Raw genomic sequence first — 23,140 nt, 5'->3', positions numbered from 1 at the left:
CTTGTCCTGAGCATGTAACACCGACCTGGAGCGGTGTTTTTCCAGACTGCAGGGTCCTCCTTAGTGGTTTGTGAAATCATTTTAGAAGGTCAAACCAGTGTTTTTAAGGAAGTGAAACAGATTAGAGTGGAAAATACTATGAGCACTGCATGTGGTATAGATGAATATTGTTTCATGAAACTTTCGCTATAGTCTATATACATTTTGCATTGTGACTTAGTACTACCTTTGTGATATAAAATGTATATGTATACATATAGATATAAAATGTATTTCTTACTGTGAGCCATGATCAAAAGAGTTTGAAAGTTACTGGTCTAGGCCTAAGACACATTCTCCTTTATCTGCTTGCCTTTGGCCAGTGAGAAGCAACCTGGCTTAAGGTAATTTACATACAAATGTAGACTTTCCTCCTATTTCAGTGGAGTATTATGCAACAATAATGACAACAACCTCAACAATAATAATGGAACTAACATTTATTGAGCTCCTATTAATAACGAGCCACTTACTAAGTTAAGTGCTTTACATATATTATTTCATTCATTCCCCATAACTATTCTAAAGCTAGAATACTTTTTATTATCTCCATTTTACAGATGAGGACACTGAAAATTACGAAGTTTCCTGAATTGCTTAATATCATACACTAAGTGGTAGGACTGCAGCTTGAATCTGAATGTAAATGAACCAAACTCTTTATGTCTTGTCACCTAAGCAACCATGTGACCCTGGATCTGTCCAGCAGGGTCTGGCTAAGGGGACTGTTTCAGGGAAGAAGTGATACAGTTCATCCCACCCATGGGAGTGCAGTGTTGTTCAGAGCATGAGCATTTCCTAAGCAATGGTATTGTTCTCTCTACTCTGTTCAGAACAAAGGAGAGAAGGAAAAGAGATGCTTGGGTTGGACGTGACGACAGGGTATATTGAATTTATGGATGTGACCTTATGCCTAGCACAGTGCATGAGGTATAAGCTATATTCAGTGAAGGCTGCACTGAAATGGACTGACCTAATCCTAGTCCCAATTATGCTCTTGGCTGCTAAGTGATCTTGGCTAAGTTACATCATCTCTCAAAGCCTCCTAAAGTACCTGTCCTGGAGGTTATTTCAAGGATAAAATAACACTGTAGAGGAACTTAAAGGGCTATGAAAATGTAAAGGATGAAAAATTTAAAAGCTGCCTCCATGTGGCTACTTCTCAAATATACCCAGGTATTTCATTTTTATATTTAAGAGGCAGATTTTCTCATGGCATTTTTCTATACAACAAGATAATTTATCCAAGTTGCAAATACTTGCATTTTCCCCATGGGGCATAAAAGCTATTGTAATTTTAAATGAAAAGCAATTCACATCTTCATTTTTTCTTAACTGGTTTTTGCGTCAAAAAGGTTGCTTCCCCTGGCTTAGGAACTCTTCAACGTGCATGCTGAACGCTAAGTGACCACCCTCACTGAAAAAGGGTGAAGGAGAAGGTGAAGGTCAGTCTAAACCCTGGCTCATCAGAGTGGGAAAGGCACACAGTGTAAATAACATAAGAAGGAAACCTGTAATTAAGATTCTATGACAATGAAAGGAATGGAAAAACAGTGAAAATACAGACGAGGAAAAAGGAGAAGGTTAGGAGGGAGATTTCGAGACAGGAGGCTCTTCCCACACAGGGTAAATGAGGAACTGCTGGAGAAGTGGTACCCAGCTCTCTGGAGGAATGAAGAGACTCTGTACTCGAGGGTGGGAACAAGGAAATGAACTAATGTCAGGGCATGCAGGTGTCTACATATAGTCTTGCCCTGGCCAATCTGAGTGTGCGTCTACCTGCCATGTTCATGTTAATAGGGAATCTTCTGAGAATTCCCAAACTTGCTTGCCCCAGTCCATTCCTGCTTCTCTATGTGAGAGGGATGATGCTATCAGAGGAGACAAAGGAAAGCAGCGCCAGGGATCACAGAAGAAGTTGAAGGTGCCAGGAAACAGCCGTATCTCATCTTCCAGTTAATCACTGGGACCTTGGGAGATTTGGAGGCTTTGGGAATGAAGAATTAAGAGATGGAGTAAAATAATAAGATTTGCGTTTCTGGATCCTAGCTTAAGATACCAGAATGAAGGGACCTGGTTAGGAGCAAAAAATTGTCATAAGGAAACACACTAAGTTTACAGGAATTTTCAGAAGAAAATATTTGGGAAGGGGGTCAGAAATAATAATTATGGCCTCATTATGCATAGAAAGGATCATAAACAGATTAAATAGGAGATTTTAATCCTAAAATGTAAATACAGCCTTCCAGGTACCTTTGAGAATAGCAAAGAATGGACTCATGACTAGAATGTAACCACTAGTGGGGATTCCCTTGTATAAAAAAGCCATGAGTCTGAGGCCAATATAAAAAAAGCAAAGATAATGTAGTTGAAACAGATTGGTGAATATCCTTGTGCCTTAGGTACCAACACAGAAGGAGAGACAGTTTTGTACCTAAAATTTATATTATGGGTCACCTGGCCCAATGGAGGAAGAGATAACATGTTGTTGATGAAGTTTACAAAGGCAAAACTCAAGAGCAGGGTGGGGATGGGAAGACTTCAGTTAACCAGACATATGCCAGAAGTTGCACCCTACTAAAAGTTAAAGGGAAAAGTTTCTGACGTGCCTGCTAATATAAGCTTTCAGATGGCAAATAAAGCAATAAGAACTGCAACGTCGAACCAAATTCTGACAGTTCTTGGCAACAAAAATACCAGAAACCTTAGGAGAAAGTCACTGTACTATCTTTTAGTTCAGATTCACCAAGAAAGAAATGATGAAAAGAATGAAGTTTGTGTCTTCAACTTTAAAACAATAGTATTTTAAAAGTTCCGGAAAAAGTTACATATGACTGTTACGGGTTTAACTGTGTCCCTACCCCCTGTCAAATTTCTTATGATGTAGTCCTAACCCCCAGTACCTCAGAAAATGTGACCTTATTTGGAGATAGGGTCATTGCAGATGTAATTAGATGAGGTCACACTGGAGTGGGGTGGACCCCTAATTCAGCATGATTGGTGTCCTTATGAAAGGGGAAATGTGGAGACAGATGCACAGGGAAAATGTCATGTAAAGATGAAGGCAGCGATATGGCTGATGCTTCTACAAGCTAAGGAATGCCAAAAATTGCCAGCAAACCACCAGAAGCTAGGGGAAAGGCGTGGAACAGATTATTCCTCATGGCCCCCCGAGGGAGCCAACCCTGACAACACCTTCGTTTTGGACTTCTAGCCTCCGGAACTGTGAGACAAATGGTTGTTTAAGCCACACAGTTTGTGGCACTTTGTTACAGTAGCCCTAGCAAACTAATACAATGACCTTAAGGCCTGATTAGGAAGATACTTGAAGAAGGGTGAAAGCTCTTAGGAAATTCTGCCATCATAGAAAGTTCTGATGAGGTAGGGAAAAAAGCATCTAAAGAATCAATATGGCTGCCAGGAGATGTGCATAGTAATCTTGGTTTTCAAAAGGAAAAAAAGTGAATTTTGTAAAATAGAGTCTTTACGTTGATTCTGAACCACTGTCTCTTACTCCTCAAACTAGCACTTCAGAGAACAGGAGTAAAGATAACAGGCACTGGAGGCACAGCCTTTGAGTCTGGAATCATGTCTCCCTAACTGTCTACGCTTCTGTGCTCAGCCTTTCTACACTGCAAACTTGGAGCATCATGGAATGCTGCCAGAGCTGAGTCACCATTTAGATATGTTCCCCTCCTCTCCCAGTGCTTCCAAACTCATCAGTATGTTAAGATTTCAGCAATTATTATACCTCTTGTCCCACGAGGCTAAACTCATCTGTCACCATGCTAGTAATAAATTTGATCATTCGTTTAGAAAAGGGTAATTAAAAACAAATTTAACCATAATTAGTTGATTTGAAGTATCACTATCTAGAAAAAAGTTTTCTGCTTTTAAGGTTGTATCAGTGCTCAGTTATAAAATCAATCTTACTAACCTCCTCGAGCAAAGCTATTGGATGGGTTTACATCCAAATGTCCTGGCACTACCTGCTTAAGCACAGTGGACATTCTTGAAGTCCTCCTTTCAGTCCCTAAAGTCAGCCAAAAAGAAGAACAAAAACCATGTCGTTCGGGTTAACATTACTCAAATGACAAAAAGTTATCTTCATGTGTAGCATGTCTAATTGCTGCCAAACATTGTACTTTTTAAGTACCCAAAGCTTTAATAGAGATAACAAGGCACTGTTACTATTTCCTCAGAGATACACACATCTGCAAGATTATAGAGAGTTAGGTTTGGCAAGTGCAATCAGAGAATTTAATGATAAATGAAACAAGGCATGCATGGTGTTACTTTACAAGAAAAGCCACTTTCTGCTTATGTTGAGCTATTCAAATAGCTGATTAAGCCAAGGAGACCAACTTCTCAAGTCACATGCTCCTGTGTCTAACACATTAGGGTTACCTCTACATGAACCCTTTGGGGTTCCATCACATGATAACTGAAACAGAATATTAGTACAAGTCTTAATGGCTTCATCCAAATCTAGTGAAAACAAACTGTACTGCAAATCATAAAAGGCTGCAGAAATTTCAGGAATTTCAAAGTTATACATGATGATTTTAATAAATATACATTTAATAAACAGATGTTCAACTTACACATTCAACTCTGTAATATTTTAAAGTCTATGTAAAACAGATTCCAGGAAAAAAAAAAATCCCACATGACTTTATGTTTTCCACCACCTCTCCTATTACTCTTTTAAAAAGGAAATAATTAAATCTCTAAATTTGGTTACTATTTACTAGAAGTTAATAGTGGTACCCTGATGTCTAAATAAAATAAAGCTATAGCCCCACAAGGTAAAACATTAAGGGGTCATGTTGAAGGAACAATGCAAATAACTAAAGAGACTAACCCTAGGAATGAATATGACCTTTCACAGTTGTCAAGAAGAAAAATATTATTAAATCTTACCTGGAGACAGAGCAAGTGCTGGCCTGACAGTAAGGGTGTTATTGCCACTGAGTTTCTGATGGACAGAAACTGCACTCAGTAAGGCTTGCAAGTACTTTTCTTGTTCTATGCTACTGGAAGATTCTAAAGAGGAGGTAGGAGCTATAAAAGGAAAAGATATTACATAAAACAAACTGTATCTATGTTAATAAAACAGGCTCTCTCTATATACATACGCTTATTCTTTCTATATATGGTCTTCAAGTTACCATACCCAAATATAGAAACCAGCCCCACTTAAAGCTCCAAACTATTAAATGGCTAACCCTCCTATGATATTGGTTTCACCACACCTACTTCTTGATTGCCTCATCATCCTCCCAGAAAGAGCCCAGGTCTGGAAAACCAACATACAGCCGGTCCTTCCAAGCACAGGTGCAGTTTCTCATCAACCAATCAACTCAAAATAAAGATTCATAAAAGACAACATGTCCTTGATGATCTCCCCCAACCACTCTGTCCATGCCACTGTTTGGGAGCAGAGGATGGAGCAGTTTCCCTCAGCATCCCAGAATGGGCAGAGGTGAGAATATCCCAGTACCAGTAATTTTATTCCAATTCTGTCACATAGGCCTAGGGGATATGAACTTGTAGAGGGTTGTTGTGGGAAGAGAGGAGGAAGATGAGAAGACAAGAGCAGCTGCTGCTCAATTCCCTGGTCCTTTTGAAAGAGGATCAAAAAGTATGCACAGATGGAAACAACTGTCAGAGCAATTCTGGGTTGGAGGGAGTCTGAGCCTGGCTTGTGTGGAGTAAAACAGAATCACTGAAATTGGCCCAGGCACTTTAAAGTGGCATCGGGAGGGATTCACTGGAAGGACAATAGATATTAACAAATTTTCTTACAAGGTGAATAGGAAATAAATAATTAGCATTACTATATTTTTGTATTTTATCAACTTTAAGGTGCCATCATATTTTATAAACTCTAAAATGTCATCAATTATAAGATGCACCACAATTTTATGTACTAAGACTAAAAAACTCTGCCATTTAAACCATGACACAATTATTTCTGTCACATGAATTGTAAGTTGCATTCCAATTTCAGAGATATTAAAATGTGAGCAAATGTGTGAGCTCAAAAATGTGAAATATAGTAAATTTACATTGAAAAATAAGAAACCAGTGGAATAAAACAATTTCAATTTTTCTAACTAAAAGTTCAGTGATATGTGCATTAATGCTTAGTGATATGCTCATTAATGCATTAATGCTGAAATGATTCTCTCACTTTATATAACCTACATATGCTGTGTTCTATTATACCCATTATGTGGCTTGGGAGGATTCCTCTGGGCAGAAAAAGTTAAAAGCCAACTGCCTTCAATTACACAAAAATGCCAGGTGAAATAATAAAAATAACAACAACAACAATAATAATATAGCGTGGTGTGTGTCATGCCCTCAGTCAACTGAATGATCAAAGATGTACTGGCCAACTTTTAACTTTCAGGAAGGAACAGATGAGAATAAAGAAGAGATATCAAAAAGCACATGGTTCTACCTACTGAACCACTGAACTTGAGTGAGTTCATTTCCAAAGAGGAAAGAATGCAGCAGCCATCCCTAAACTGGATCTGATATCTTAGCAGTCCTTGTTTAATTTTATTGAGCATCTACTTTAAGCTAGAAGTTATGAGAAAGCTTAGCAAAATATAGCTCCCGACTGACCTCAGACCTCAGACATGGTGCTCAAAAATATCCTCAGAAAAAGGGGCAGTGCACTTAGTGTATCTTTTTTAAGTTGGCGTGTGTGTGTGTGTGTGTGTGTGTGTGTGTGTGTGTGTGTGTGTCTTGTAGGAATGAGATAGGATATCTTATACCACATGGGACAGAATCCCTATTTGCTTCTGAAGCGGTTAAATATATTTAATGCTTCCCAAAAGAAAAGAAAATGATTAGTATATGTAATCTGTTTCCATCTGTGGATACTCTGGTTTGTGAAGTGAAAACAGCCTAGAACCAAAGACTTCATTATGTTAATTTCTATTAAAATCCAAATATAAACAGACATATTAAGCAAGATGGCAAATTCAAGGTGGAGCCCCACATTGTCAAGTCTAGTTCTTAAGCTGTACATGTATATAGCACCGTGGAAAAGGCTATGTGTGAGAGGCTCGATGAAAGGGTACAACTGGCATTCCCAGATTTTACTTCCTTCATTTTTTGGAATACTCTGAAGTGGAAGGATCAGAATACTGCTGTAAGAGAGCTGCTTACCTGCCTGAGGGGAGTTCTGAGATTTAAAAAGGCCAACTACTCCCTTCCCATGGAATCCTCCAGATCGCAGAAGAAGGGTACTGCTTCTTGAGTTCTTCCAACATACAACAGGCAGGCGATTGTGTCGATAGCAGCGGGCTACTCTTGGTAAACTACTGTCCTGTACAGCTTGAGGTACAACTAAAAGGCCAGGATAGCTTTAGGGACATGGAAGGGAGAAAGAGAATAATTTGGATGGGCGAGGAGGGGTGGGGAGACGAGAAGAAAAAAGAAATGGAGAGAAAGAGAATATAAGAACATGAATATCATAATATCATAGTAATTTTCTAAGACTCAAACATATTGGTGGAGTGGTAAGACACATATTTCAAACATGAAACTAAGTTTTAACTCAGTTCTTTAGGGTTTGAGAAGAAAAGGCCTAGATGGTGAAGACAGCTAACTCATCCACTAATCTGTATTATTATTATTATTTTTAATAAGCCTACTTCAGTGATACTGCAGCCTTTTGCTAAGGAACAAGCTTAGAAAATGAAAACGTTACAAAGAATTATTAAAAAGGCTTCTGTTAAACATGATTTCCCTTGCCTTATACATGACTTGAAATAAAGATTGCAAGATTAATGTATTTTTAAAAATTAATTAATTTATTTATGGCTATGTTGGGTCTTCGTTGCTGTGTGCGGGCTTCTCATTGCAGTGGCTTCTCTTGTTGCAGAGCATGGACTCTAGATGCACAGGCTTCAGTAGTGGTGGCTCATGGGCTTAGATGATCTGCGGCATGTGGGATCTTCCCGGACCAGGGATCGAACCCGTGTCTCCTGCACTGGCAGGCGGATTCTTAACCACTGCGCCACCAGGGAAGTCCCAAGATTAATGTATTAGTGTCAACTTTATGAGAATGACAAATCAAACTGTCAACTCATTGGATTGCTGAAATGACAACAGAGAATAGAGTACACTAATATTTAGACTGCCAGAGATGGTGAAAGGATTAAAAATCAAAACCAAATGATCTTTGGTATGAAAACAATTCGTTCAAATGTCAAGTACATTTAAATATTTTATTAACACTACATGTTGATAATTAAAAAAAAAGATTAGCTCGTAAAGTTACAGGATATGATGCTGGGAAAATGAAAAACAGGCAAGAGACCTTGTTTTTAAAGATTACTAAGTACTAGAAGACAGGCAGCTTTCAGAGCATTTCTTTCCTTTAGTTTATTTAGAAATATTAGACCAAAGAGATTTCATATTAATAACCTCCTAACCTCTAATCCATGTCTTTTTTTGTGACTTTTTTTATTGTGGTAAAATATACCTAACATGAAATTTAACATGTTAGCCGTTTTCTGTGCACAAATCAGTGACATTAATACTTAACCAGAGATACCTTGGAAGTATTCTGAAAACCTAGTACTTCCATGCTTCAGGAAGTTACAGGCTGTATTCTTCTAATACCACAAACTGATAAAGAGACCTAGCTACAGACATAATCATTCAAGAAGACTTGAAAAGCAGTTCCATTATTTAGGGCCCTCTATTTCTTTTTAGAAATCCATATCACTAGCACCTAGGTCAAGAAATGGACCATAACCAGCATCCCCTGTGTCACCTCCCAATCACTATTTCTCCCTCTTCCTCCTCAAAGATTATCACTATCCTTGACTGCTAACAACATGGATGAGTTTTGCCTGTTTTTTTGAATAAAAAAGGAACGAACAGAATTTATTTTTTTGTGTCTGGCTTCTTTTGATCAACAGTATGTTTATGAGACCCATCCAAGCCTTTGCATATAACTGTAGTCTGTTCATTTTCATTGCTATATAGTAGCCCACTATGTGACTATACTATTTATCTATTCTTCTATTGTTGATTTTGAGTAGTTTCTAGTTTTTGACTATGTAAGAAACACGTTGCCATGAACATTCTTGCAGTTGTCTTTTGGGAGAACATATGCATTCCTAGATGGAGTAGAATTTCCAACAGATACATGACAGATTGTGCACTGTTCAATACATGTCTAGAAGTTTAGTAGATGCTGCCAGACAGCTTTCTAAAGCTGTTTAACCAATTTACAGTCACACCAGCAATAAAGAGTTCTACTTGCTCAACATTTTTACTAGCATTTTGTATTGCTGGTCTTTTAACTTTTAGCCATTTTTGCAGGTATAAAGCAGTCTCACTGGGACTTTAATTTGTATTTATCTGAAGACTAATAGGTTGAGCATTGTTGGAGGATGGAGGGAACCAAAAGTACCCACCAAACTGAGAAGGCATCTTGAGACTAAAAAATCAGACAGGCAGCTCCATATAATTAATGGATCAGTTTATTACAGGGTAACTAACTCATAGGGTGGGATCTAGATCGGGTGAATAATGATGAGGAAACATTCTCAACTGCACTCCAAGCCACTGAGGGGCCACTGGGACAATTTTATAGTTAACCTAGGGTATGGGGGTAGGTGCTTGAAACAGGATGTGCATTCTCAAGAGATATGAATAGGTAACTAGTCTCATGGGTACTGGGAATACTTATGGGAAGGTTTTCATCATTGTTTGGGGACTAACAGAGCATAGAGGCTACCTGGTCCTAATGATAATTAAACAATATCTATTAACTACAAAGCTCTTGATGACAGAGAAGTGATTCACTGCATAGTACAGTGCTTGGTAGGGTCAGCGAAAGACAGGAGAAACCGTAAGGGCCCAAGATGGCATCAGTTATGCTAACAGCCATACAAGCATCTTTTCAGATATTTATTGCCCACCAGGATATCCTCACAAAAGAGGATATCCTCTGCCATTAGTTATTGCCTTTTTACTCTCTTAATGATGTCTTCTGATATATAAGACTTCTTAATTTATCAATTTTTTACTTTCTGGATAGTTTTTTTCTTGTCTTAAATCTTTCCCTACTTCAAGGTCATGAAGATATTCTCCTGTCTTCTGGAAGCTTTTAATTATTTTAACCTTTTACGGGTAGATCTACAGATCAATGGGAATTGATTTTTGTCTATGCAGTGTAAGGTAGAGGTCAAAATTAATTTTTTTCTTGTATGGATATCCAGCACCATATATTGAAAAAAACATCTTTTATCCACTGCTCTTAAGTGCTATCTTTATCTTAAACCCAGTGTTCTTATATGTTGAGATATTTCTATATTCCCTCTTTTGCTCTAGTGGTCTGTTTGTCTATTCCTGTGTACCTCTCATACTGCCTTAATTACTGTAGCTTTATAAGAAGTCTTGATATCCTGCAGTGTTATTCTATAAGACTATCCTGACTACCTCTAGCCTTTTGCATTTTAGTGTAACTCTTAGAATCATCTTTTCAATTTCTGTAAACATTTTTCTGGGATTTTGATTGGGACTGCATTGAATCTATAGATCAATGTCTGGAGAAATCACAGTTTTAGAATATTGAATATTCTAGTCCAAGAACATTAAATATCTATTTATTTGTATCTTTAATGATCCTTAATATTGTTTTGACTGTTCCATGTAGAGGTCTTACTCATCTTGTATTAGATTTATTCCTAAGTACTTAATGTTTTTTAGTGTGACTTTAAGTAGTATCAGTAGTACTAAAATAACATCATTTAAAATTTCATATTTTAATTATTTGTTTTTGGTACACATATGACTAATTTTTGTATAATGACCTTATTAAATTCACTTATTAATATAACAAGTTTATCTGTTGATTCCTTCAGATTTTCTATGTGTATAACAGATCATCTGTGAATAATACAGTTTTATTTCTTTCTTTTCAACCTTTCTGACTTTTATTATCTATTTTTCTAGTCTTTTTGTACTTCCTAAGACCTCTAGTACAACACTGACTGGAAGTGGTGATAGTGGGCATTCTTTTCCTGATCTCAGAGTACAAGTTTTCAATAGTTTACCATTAAGTAATTTTTGCTATAGGATTTTTTTAGACACTTAGGAGATTAAGGAGCTTCCCCTGTATTTCCAATTTGCTTAGGGTTCTTCTGTAAAAAATCATAAATATATATTACACTTTATAAAATGCTTTTCTGTATACAATGAACTTAAAACACTTCGTAATTCTTTTAATGTGGTGAACTATGCCGATTAATTTTCAATTGTCAAGCCAGTTCTGTATTTTTGTAATAAACTATACTTGTTTATGATAAATTCTGCATGAAATGAAACTTTTGTCATTACGAACCATCCTTTTTTATTGCTAGTAAAATTTTACTTTAAAAATCTACTTTAATATTTATATAGTGACAATAGGTTTTTTTAAAGGTAGTTTTGCATGGTGTATTCTTTCTGTTCACTTTCAACCTTTTTGTAATCTTGTACATTAGATAAAGCCCTTAAAAGCAGCATAAAGCTTAAAAAAATTCTGATTATCTTTTTCTTTTAATTGGAGCATTTATCAATTTATAAGTAACATAATTACTGATATATTTGAATTTAAATTTACCATCTTACTCTTTGCTTTCTATTTGTCCCATCTGTTCCATACTTCCTTTTCTCTCCTTTCTTGCCTTCTTTTGGATTATTTTTTATTATTCCATTTCCTTCCTTCTAATAGTTTGAGGGATTTATGTTATTTAATATCACCATAAGTTCTTTATAATAAGTGTTCTAATAAGTGGTCTGTTAAGATTTTATTTTGTTTCTGACAGATTGAAATGATAAATAATGTCTGTTTTCTCACTGTCAGGTATGATTTTGATAGCAAGCTTCTCAAATAGTAGGACATCACACCTTACACCTTCGCTTACACTTATATACAAAGAGAATATAGTTAGAACGATAGAGTATCAGGAAAATTACTGCATACTCAACAAAATCACAGCCTTTCAGTACTTAATGCAAAAATTTTATCTGTCCCAAATCTCACACTATACTCCCAATCTGTTTCTCAAGTTTCACATTGGTATTTGTACATTTAAATTGTCATTTAAAATGAGATATCTATAGTTCTTTGAGAACAGTAGGATTCAAACTAATAGTAACATTAAGACAACTTTCTAAGACATGTACAAGGCTTACAACTTACAAAGTACTTTCACAGCATTATTGTATTTAATCAAACCAGTAATTTATAAATGCAAAGAATAGAATTTACCTGGAAATGAAAATGATTAAACTTGTGGATGGTAGAAATGTAGTTTTAAAAGATATAAAGCATGGAATAGGGCTTAACAGATATATAAAACAGCAATAGACAAAAGAACAGAAAAAAGAACATGTGTTCATTTACATTCTTTAAGTAATATCTCCTGAAAAAATTCTAATTAGACAGCATAAGGAAACCCTACCTACACTTGGGTTAGCAAATTACAGCCTGTGGGCCAAAACTGGCCTTGCCCATTTATTTATGTGCCGTCTATGGCTGCTTCAGTGGCAGAGTTGAGTAGTTGCAATGAGAGAACATATACCCTGCAAAACTGAAAATATGTATGTACTATTTGGCCCTTTAAAGAAAAAGTTTGCAGACCCCTGACCTATAGCAGATTTTCATCTCTCCTCTCTGCCTGGGCAAATTCTATTCTTACTCAAGTTATCTCAGACATGTTAGAAGAGAGGCAAATGGGAAGAGAAAGACAAATATGGGAAATTCATAAAGCGGACAAAAACTTTTACCATTCACTTTCTGATCTAATATAGGCACTGTTCAGTGATATAACTACTTCTGAGAATGTCAGTGAGATGCTTGCACATGCTGCATAAAAAGTGTCCCTTAAACACACATACCCCTGGACACCTTGCTCCTGTTTTCTAGCATCTCTCTTTCTCTCTGTCTATGGATGCAAATAGCCCATTCAAGATGCAAATGGAAGGAAGGAAAGGTCTCTTTTTGGACACCACCAACAGACTTACCTCCGGCAGAGTGAATACATCCTGTTGGAGGCAGTGATTCGAAAGTACTCTGGTTTTGAGCGAGAAGAGCTGCTACTTATGGTTCCCAAACCTAAACGCTGATAGTCTCTGAAACAAGCTTTTTCCACTAACTGTTCCATTGTAGATTTCTCCGAAGCCTTCAGGGTGGTACTTGTGGGGAGTTCACTATCATCTGAAACTGTGATGGCAGAAACAGGTTTTGAAGAAAGGATATAGCTCAAAGTAGAGGATTAAAAACTTCCTTCTGAAGAGGATACTTAACCAAGAGAGGTTTATATTAGGGCTAGAGGTGCTATGTATACCAAAATTAAATCATGTAACTTCTCTGAGGAATCATTATGCTTAAACATAAATTAAAACTGTAATAGTCAGGAAATAAAACATCAGGAGCTCAACTAACTCAAAGTGTCAGGGAAATTAACTCAAAATTTCTAAAAACAATCTAATTTTGAATTCATTACCCATATTTTTCTGTTTCAGTCAGGCTTGCTTATTAATGTCCACCTGTAGTGATTTCTGTTTAGGACTCTATAGAATAAACATTCATACTTTGTGAGAGACTAACCTGTCAGTAAAACTGATCTCTAACATGATCACTACACAAACTCATCATTCCAGGTTTCAGTTAACTTCAAACAGCATAAATTTTTATTAGAAATTTTTAGATTAAGCAGAAGTTCACTAGTGGGAAATGACCTTTCTTAGGTATGAAGGAGTTGTATTTGGTAGAAGTTATATTTTGTCAGAGGATGTGGTATATATGGGAAACTCCCTCACAATTTTGCAATCGCAGGTTACAGAATCCTTTAAGATTTTAGATGTTGGAAGAATTCCCAATAATGAAGTATTTTAGGGAGGATTTTTAAAAAAACAACATTCCTAATTGGTACTGCATGTTCTAACTAAAAAAAAAAAAATTTTCCATGTTAAAGACTATCTTTACTTACTTCCCTGTTTATTTTTAAAGTGAGAGAAGTCAAATTAAGCTTTCAAAGTTTTTGGAAATGTACTCAAAGTTCTAAAGTCAAAGGGAATGATATGGCTCTCTTCCATTAAAAGGAAAAAAAAAACCCCAGCTTATCTCTATAAGACTTTGTGCTTTAGTTTGTGAACTTCACAATGCAAATATATCATTAGGTATCAGTTTTATTTGTGTTGGCCTCTTCAGAGGAGCAAAGAGCATTATATAATTTGGTCTTTTGGTGGAATAACTATCATAGAATAAGTTTTTGTTCTGTGAAATCATAAAATCTTTGAATTAGGAGTCAATAGTGATGGGTAGCAGTAGTTTTTGTATGGCTTTCCATGTGACTGTGAGAAGCCAGGGTTCCAATAAATGGTCTTTTCACTGCCCCCAGAGGCAAGCCCGTAGACACACATACTGAAATGGAGACCTTTAGCTAGTGAGCTCTCTAAAGGTGAGGTTTCTATCTTTAAAATGTTCTTGTTGTTATTAGTAGGAGTAAAAGTAGCAGTTGTATAATCACTGATTGAGTCTAAGAGCCTGAGAAAGAAAAGGGTACAATGGCATCCTCTCTATTAGACCAGATTCTCTCTAGTGTTAATTCCATAAGCATACTTCACACTAGGTTAAGGAATAACTTTTGCTGCTAGTTTTCTGCCTTTATTTTCCTGACGGAGAGTTATCTCCGCTTCCCAGATTCTGCTCTTTTAAATATTTAGCAGGCACTTTTTTCTTATCATCTAAGAATGCCTTCATCTTAGGCCCCCATTTTGATTAAGAGCACCCACAATGTTCTTACCAAAACCTCAAATCTTCAACTTTGAATATTTAATGCCCTTATTTCCTTATTCTTATTCCATAACAATAACGTATGGGGGACTACTTTATACCTAAATTTTCTATGTAGTGGGGTTTCTTTCTTTTTCCCTTTAATGAGACCCACATAACAGTGGCCAATCAGCTCTATGGATTTGGTAGAGGAGGAATATAACTTAACAAAATCTTATCTGAACAATGGAATATTGGGAAAATAAAAATTTTTTTTTTCCAGTTCTGAGAAGCTGGTAAGTGCCTCTCATCTTATTAGATAGATCTAGGTTTTTCAGAGTCAGGTTTAAGTGCAACTATGTCTTAGTCTCTTGTTCTTACTCATATAAGAAGAAAGATACAAAGTTCATTCATGAAGGAAAAACAAGTTCTCACATACCAGATATGTCATCCTCTTCATTCCATCCAGGACGGTTCACTCTCTCTTCCACAATTGTCCCTGTCCTCCTCTTCAATAAATACTGCCGCCCAATCGTCATTTTTCCTGCCCTTTTGGCACCTTTCACAATTGTTTTTGAGAAGGTGCTACAAGTCACAAAACCAAAGAGAATGTCAATTTAATATGAAGATGCCACTTATATTTTTTGATACCTACGTTGCTCAACTTGTTTCTTCTCTATTCCCACAGCCACTAGCATTGTCCAGACCTTCATTAAGCCTCTCTTTCTTTAGATCACTTTTTATATGTCAGCAGACTAATTTCCCATAAAACACTGCTGTCATCAGGACACTGTTTTAGGCAAAAAGTGCAAGAACCTAGAGTGGGACACAAACTACTTATCATTCCCCATCTAAACTCCTCAGTTTGGCTTTTTGGTCAAGCATGCCCCTAACCTACTCTGGTTATCCATGCCACTCCCCCCACCAGTTCCCATAGACTATGCTTGCGGAAGTCCTCCTCCATGGAAAGCCAGCCTGCCTCCTTCTCTGCTGATTCAAACTCTCTACTAACTCATAAGTTTTTCTTTAAGATCTTGACAATTATAACTGGCAACACCTTTACTTATTTCTTAAGTGTTTTAAATGTGTATGTGTGGTGTCCTGCCTTCTGACACTAGAAGCCTTCTGAGATACAGAAAAGAGTAAAATCATTCCCCTCTTTGAGAGGAGAAAAAATAAGAAACCAGAAATTTGAGTATCCTTTTGAGAGTCAGCTTTAATTAAAGAGAAACTAGGATTTAAGTCATTTGGACCTAAAAGTACTTTATTTATTTAAATGGTTTACTTTTTCTTGCTGATAGAAATTCTGGGTATAGATATCTACAATTCAAAGAATTAAACAAAGAACCTATTTCCTGAATAATCATATTGAGATGAAGGTTTCAAGTAAGATTGTTTTTGATTATGTTCTTCTTTATTGCAAAGAACAGAACTCTTTTTGTGTTTTCTTGTTATTCGATGAAAGGTGGTAAGGATTCTTTTGTTGTCAAATAGTTTTGCCAGTCCTTGTCTTTAGTGATCTGAAGTGTAAATCTGAGGGTTATGAGCATGTTTTACATAGTTGTTAGAAATCACAGAATACTGGTACTTCCTAAATTAAGCCTATTGTGAATCACTTCAGGTGTAACTTAAACTTAATGGGATTTTTGAATTTTTTCCAGCTAGAGCTATATCTTTTGTCTTATATATGCAAGACAATTCTAAGATATTTAACAATTTAAAATTGCTATATCTCTGTTGTAGCTTGACAGAATCAGCTTGATTTTATAGATATATATAACCAACCCCACCCTGACAGTTTCTAAACATAAAACACCATACAAAACTTTGTTTCTTCCATAGAGGGCTGAGATAATGAATATCATAGGCTCCCCTGTGACCCCACAGTGCTAAGATAAGATGCTTAGCTCACCATTGTAATTGCCTAGAAAGCTGCTCATACTTCTTCAGCATCTCATATCTGGCTATGCGTGGTCTCTTTTGCTCACCAGGTAACAACGGTACAAGTGGCTAGCTATGCAGTTTAGAAATGACTCAAATCACCTATAATCCCCAACCTACCCCACTTTCAGGCAAAAAGAAGGCCTTTTCTCCAAAATCTGCAGAGTACTCCCTAATATGTAATTTGTACTAGCAGATGTCCAAATTCCAGGTGTTTGATGATGAATGGACTGAAATGTTAAGCCTTATATTTTATCACTAACTGAAGAGAATTTTAAAGCAATTGTTATTTTGTAATCACTGAAATTTAAAAGTTTCAACATGAATTCCTCAACATTTTCATCAGAAAATAAGTATTCTTACTAAAGAAATATGACAAGTAAATGCAATGCCTGATCCTGGATTGGATCCTGTACCAGACAGAAAAAAAAGTAGCTGTAAAGGCTCATAAGCAAAATTTGAATATGGAATCTGGGTTAGGTAAAAGTTTTATGACAATTAAATTTCCTGGCTGTGATTACTGTACTGTGGTTATATAAGATAATGTCTTTGTTCTTAGGAAATGTATATTGATATATTTAAGGATAAAGGGGCATTATATATGTAACGCAAATGGTTTAGAAAAAATATATATATGAGAGAGAAAATGATAAAGAAAATGGAATAAAACAACTGGTGAATCTGGGTAAAGGGTATACAGGAATCCTTTGTACTATGTTGTAACTTTTCTATAAATTTGAAATTATATCTAAATAAAAAGTTACAAAAAAAGAAAAAATAAACATTCTCATCTCTAGACCAGAGCAAAACTGTCTACTAGGCCTGGATATTAATGAAAACTGAAGTTAGAAAGTGATCAGTACAGGAAAAAGGGAAAACAGAATTTCACATTCTAAAAATGCATCATGAGCAATGGACATGATTGTTACATATATTGATGCTGCTATTCCATAACTCCTGAGCTTGGTTGTGGTGTGACAAAATGGGTGTGACAAAACAGCAAACAAAAAGAACAGTCACATATTGACCCAAAAGATAGGTCACTTCGCCTGACAGTCAACTATGGGAGGGCTGAAATGAAGAAACCTGTCTTCTTACCGAAAGGAAGTGTTCTTTTCCTTCTGCTTGGGTAAAATTATTTGTGGGGTAGTTTGTCCAGCAGCAAAAGCAAAGGTGGTAAAAATGGACTGAGGATAACGAAACTTCATCAGCTGTTTCTTAAAGATCTCTACTACTTCTGGACTCACTTCTTCATCAAATGCTACTTTAATCAACTAGGGACAAAAGAAATTAAACATATCAGAAACATTAAGGATTTCCAGATAGCTTCCCCCAAATTACTGAAATAACAAAAAAATAATAATACTAAATGGCAAGAGTTTCGAAGTTGAAGGGACCTTGGATATCATGCAATAAAATTTCAAAATTTCAAAAATAAAAAAGGCTCAGAAAGGTTTACTTGTTATAGATGGTTAGTTGGCAAGGAAAATCGTGTATCTTGAAGTTGAGTTTCTTTAACACTATCTTTTCTCAATTTCTTTTCATTTCTTTTCTTTTTTTTTTTGGTTGAGCCACACGACTTGTGGGATCTTAGTTTCCTGATCAGGGAATGAACCCAAGGCCCTCGGCAGTGAAAGCAGAGTCCTAACCACTGGACAGCCAGGGAATTCAAGACTATCTTTTCTATGATGGGATAGGGAAATTAACTTATAGTGGCTGGAGTAGGAAACATGTCCTTCTCATTTATTAGATGTTGGTTCTAGATAGGGAATTTGGCCTAAGAAGGTCTCTTCCTACCCAGAGATACTATAAACCTAGGAAGAAAAAATTCAGTTTGACTAGAATCCTAGCCAGTAGACCCATGCAGCATTCTAGTTTAGAGTGCTTTGGCAGTTGGAATAGTGAAGGAATCTCTAGGAGGTCAGTACCCTCAGGTGACCAGAGAAGGTCTGGGCCTAGAGATCAGCAGACTTACATTTCACACAATTAGCATATGGAGGTACTAGGGAGGGCTTCTTGCCTGGAAGGAACGAGGCAAGAACTGGAACCCCTGCAAATCTGAGAAGTCAGAGACAAGGCAGGAAGAGTGAGAAGAGCACAATGTCGCAGACCGAGAATTACAAAAAAAGGAAAACTAAGGAAAGATCACTCTTCCAAGTGTCTGGTTTGCATCAATAATTTCACAAGTTCTGATACGTTCAGAGCTCCCTGAAAAAACCTTTGCTTCATCAGGGGTTACTTAGAACCTTAGACCTAGCTATAATTCTCAGAGCTCTACCTTTTCCACAGAAGAGCCACAGGGCATTTCCTTCTGAAATAGATCCCAAGAGATGCTTTCTGTCTAAAGACTTTATCAAACCCAAACTAAGGTATGACTTGGCACAGAATAAGAGTCAACTGTGTGTGTCTGAACTTCTAAGATCACTGAATATCAACTGATAAACTGTTATTACTCTGAGTTGACTGCAGGGCTCAGGAAATGGAGGATTAAATCCAATACCATTCAAGAGTTGACTCAATCAAAGATCACCCTCTCAGACCCTCTAATTCTCCTCATCCTCTAACTCCTGACCATATGATCAAAAGAATGTGGCCATGACATCATTTGTAGAAAACTTTTAAACAGCAGACAAATGGCTCCCTCTCTTAATACCTGAAAAGATGCTGATGTGATCTGCAGTCCTTCTTGCATGTTCTGTTGTAGCTGGTTCTGCATTGCGATCTTCTTCTCCTTGGTGATGGAGGCAATGGGAAAACTTCGCACAACTGTCTGCTCACCAACTATAGGAAGACAGGGTACAGACTAAGCAACAGCACTTTACAGCTCATTTCTTTTTTAAAAATAAATTTATTTATTTATTTTTGGCTGCATTGGCTCTTTGTTGCTGCACGCGGGCTTCTCATTGTGGTGGCTTCTCTTGTTGCGGAGCACAGGCTCTAGGCACGCGGGCTTCAGTAGTTGTGGTGTGTGGGCTCAGTAGTTGTGGCTCACGGGCTTAGCTGCCCCACGGCATGTGGGATCTTCCCGGACCAGGGCTCGAACCCGTGTCCCCTGCATTGGCAGGCAGATTCTTAACCACTACGCCACCAGGGAAGCCCTTTTCTAGAGCTCTTTTTTAGAGTCTCTGCGCTCATTTCACCAGCCTCTGCCGGAGAAATGTGTCTGGAGAGGACAATGTCCAGGAATGCAGTGAGAGAAAGTGCCACGACTCTAGAATCGCATTCATTAGTTTTGTTGCATGGCAATTCATTCCTGAGAAACAATCCTTTCCCGGAATGAAGGAAGTGTCCCAGCCTGCCAGGCTTCATTCTAGTTCCCCAGCCTATTATGTGCCACACAAGATCATCTGGTTTAAGGTATCTTATAGGAAGGGTAGGTTTTATACAGAAGAAAAGAAGTATCTTCAAATATTGAAAAGACACTTATCATATTTAATGTAATAATAAAGCAAAACAGAAAAGATTGTTAAAGTTTGTTTCTGTATAAAGGTGCTATACTATGTATATGTGCCTTCAGAAGATATATGATTGGGCTTAGGCCCAAGATTTTCAGGAGTTTAAATATTAAAGCAAGAAAGGGAAAATACAAATAATTATTTATCAACTACCTGAGGGTATGAAGATGAGCATCTAGAAAAGAAGCAGCACACATGAAGCTTCCCTTGGAGAGCTCACAGTTCCCCATGGGGGAGGAAAGTCACATGCAGAATACAGAATACAACAACATGCAATTAGCTCCTAGGTTTGAGGGAACACGGCTTTAAATATTTCAGAAGGGGAGAAGACTTCTGCACGCTAGACGGCTAGAGACTGATTCCTGGAAGAAGTGAGAGAGAAGGTGAGCGTTGAAGAGAATGTAGGTTTGGATCTGCAGAGGGGGAAAGGGTGGGCATTTCAGGCAGTGGTACAAGTAACAGAAAGGAGGAGCAATGGGCAAGGCCCCTCAGCTAGTAAGCCAAAGGGGGTGAGATTTGAACTAGGTTCATCTGACTTAAGAGCCCATATATTAAGTAATCTACTTATTATTATCAGAATTCCTCAGTCCCTGAACTTTTGAATTCCTAACCTGGAAAATTCTCTTATATTAGACTCATACCTAGAGCCTAAACAAAATCAAGACATACACAGGATTTAAGTTCTAAGATGTATTAAATGACTTATATAACACATGTCAAATGATCAGATTTCTATGTGGCATTAAAGGAGAAATTTTAAAATTTAAATTAACTTAAAAAGAGAAATAAAAGAGGCAAATACAAAACTTTTCTCTGATGAAAATAATTTTCCTAAAATGTGAAATTAACCCAAAAATTGTCAGGAAAAAACAAGAGACCAATACAAGCTTTCACACTAAATATGGCTTTGATTTCTTTAAAAGACATAAATTAGAGCAATTTAAATGACCAAGTATCTCATATATTTATATGCCCAAAATATATGTTTATGGCCACTGAGCTCACAAAGGTTTTAGTAAAAAAATGCTTTAAGTACTAGATATTTAGTTTTAAAAATACACTTGCTTACAAATACAAATGTAATTTATTTACAGTAACATGACAGGAGAGGATTGAGAAATTTTGCTCTCCTTTTCACTCTTTTTCAAAAGAGCACAACTATTCCTGCTGATTCATTTTCTTTATTGAATTTTACAAGCTTTTTGCTTTTCATGTGGTAAGCAATCTTTATGACCAATAAACCATCTTGATTCTATCTAAGCAAGGGATTATACAACTGTGAGATGTTGAAGATAATACAGTTTATAAATCTGAATTCCACTGTCTAACAAAGTGCATAACACATAGTACACACTCATCAAATGCTATTGAATAAATAATTTCAGATGAGGAAAGAATTCTAGTGACCATTTATCCCAATGTTTCTCAATCCTCAGTATGTAACAAAAATACACAGATGCCTGGATGGGGGGGGGTTCCCCCTCCTAGAATCCTATTACAGATTCTAATTCAATTGTTTGAGAGTTAGGCCCAGAAAAAAACCCTTTTTTTCTAAAGCTTTCCAGGTAATTCATGTACGCAGGCAAGGCTGAGAGCGACTGCATTATCACCAAGCAAGCCCAGTTCCCTAATTTTATAAAAGGGGAAATTGAAACTCAGAGAGGTTAGGGGACTCACTTAAGATATCAAGATTGGTCAACAGTGATCTAAACCTGAGCTGCTTGATTTGGAGTCCAATAATTTTACCTAAAACCTTATATGCTTTTCCTATCAACCAGAATAGTTTATATAGAGATTTAAAAAAGATAATTCAGACTTGATAAGGTATGCTATTCCTTTCTAATACAGAAGACTGTAGAGCGTAGTAGTAAATAGAAGTTGAGGGAGCTTAGTGAATAGAAGAGAGGTATCTTCTTAGAAGAGAGGTCTGCTGAATAGAAGAGAGGTCTGCTAAGAGAGGAATGGGGTTAGTTGAAATGGAATGAGAGAAGTGGGGTTAGTTAGTTAGTGCAGTACAGCCCTGCAATGCTCAGCACACCCTTCCACAAAAGGGATCATGAGTCTGGAAAACCTCAGCCTTACAGTTTACTGCAGGACGCAGAAGGTGGGGCAAATCAGCAGAGGATGTTAGTAGCTGGATACTATGAATATCCCTATGTCACAAAATGCTGCCTCATGAAATTATTATAGTTTCAGTGGATGAACCGTGGTTTGCTCTCTAGAAGATACCTTTGGTTCTTCAAATAAGAATCTATGATGCAAATCATCATTAGCTTTGACAGACAAAAGTTCTAAAAAAAATCTGTGTAGTAAAAAGGCTTACTCTGAATCTGAACTGACTCGCAAATCACTGCACACAGATGGCATCAAAGCCTCATGTAGCACATAGATAACCCTGTTCTGATGGCATTATATGAGCCATACCTAGCTGATCATGGGGAGTCCCTCTGAACAGAATTCTGTATGTGGTGAGGAACAAGGCTCCTTCTGCTGGCAGGAGCTGAGGGCCTCCAAGAAGGCCTCCAGTGGCTTCTTCTCTTCCATCAGGATCCAGCAGGACTCGAAGACCTTCACAAACAATTTCTTCTCCAGGCAGTAGAGCAGGTCTAAGAATCTTGGGCTAGCAACAGAGAAAGTTAATTTAAACACAACTCTAGTGGGATTTCCAACCCTTAGACCAAGGTTATCTTTGCAGTTACAGAGCTAAAAAATTTGAGCCAGACTTCCCAAGTAGCCAAAATGAGTAAACAGATTTGGGAAGAGGCAGAAATGATGTTTCTATATCCAAATGCAAAAAGATTCTTCTCAGCATTGCTTATTCACAGTAAAATCATTGGAAATTACTAAACTTTTTGAGATACCTATTCAATGGAACATTTTGCAACCATTAAAAAGAATGACATGG

The 23,140-nt window shown here is 37.0% G+C and overlaps 1 protein-coding gene across 6 annotated transcripts in view; it reads right to left on the bottom strand.

Moving 5' to 3' along the window:
• The window catches only part of SBF2 (SET binding factor 2), a 459,568-nt gene that overhangs the window by 42,697 nt on the left and 393,731 nt on the right, over positions 1-23,140 (bottom strand). For 5 of the 6 annotated variants that reach the window (XR_003434541.1, XM_027115415.1, XM_027115412.1 and 2 more), the window contains 8 exons: positions 22,660-22,855; positions 19,434-19,561; positions 17,879-18,054; positions 15,279-15,424; positions 13,087-13,285; positions 7,225-7,421; positions 4,963-5,103; positions 3,977-4,072 (listed from right to left, as the gene is read on the bottom strand). Coding sequence is in view for 5 of the 6 variants with exons in the window: in XM_027115415.1 (XP_026971216.1) it covers positions 3,977-4,072; positions 4,963-5,103; positions 7,225-7,421; positions 13,087-13,285; positions 15,279-15,424; positions 17,879-18,054; positions 19,434-19,561; positions 22,660-22,855 (1,279 nt within the window). In the remaining variant the exon portion in view is untranslated. The remainder of the gene's footprint in view (positions 1-3,976; positions 4,073-4,962; positions 5,104-7,224; positions 7,422-13,086; positions 13,286-15,278; positions 15,425-17,878; positions 18,055-19,433; positions 19,562-22,659; positions 22,856-23,140) is intronic. The other variant, XM_027115413.1, reaches the window with a different exon arrangement.

The sequence above is a fragment of the Aethalodelphis obliquidens genome, unplaced genomic scaffold, assembly GCF_003676395.1.
Source record: "Aethalodelphis obliquidens isolate GAN/ISIS:26980383/991018 unplaced genomic scaffold, ASM367639v1 scaffold14, whole genome shotgun sequence".
Lineage (NCBI taxonomy): Eukaryota > Metazoa > Chordata > Mammalia > Artiodactyla > Delphinidae > Aethalodelphis > Aethalodelphis obliquidens.
The sequence above is the reverse complement of the archived record's forward strand: the minus strand, read 5'-3'. Positions and strand labels throughout refer to the sequence as shown.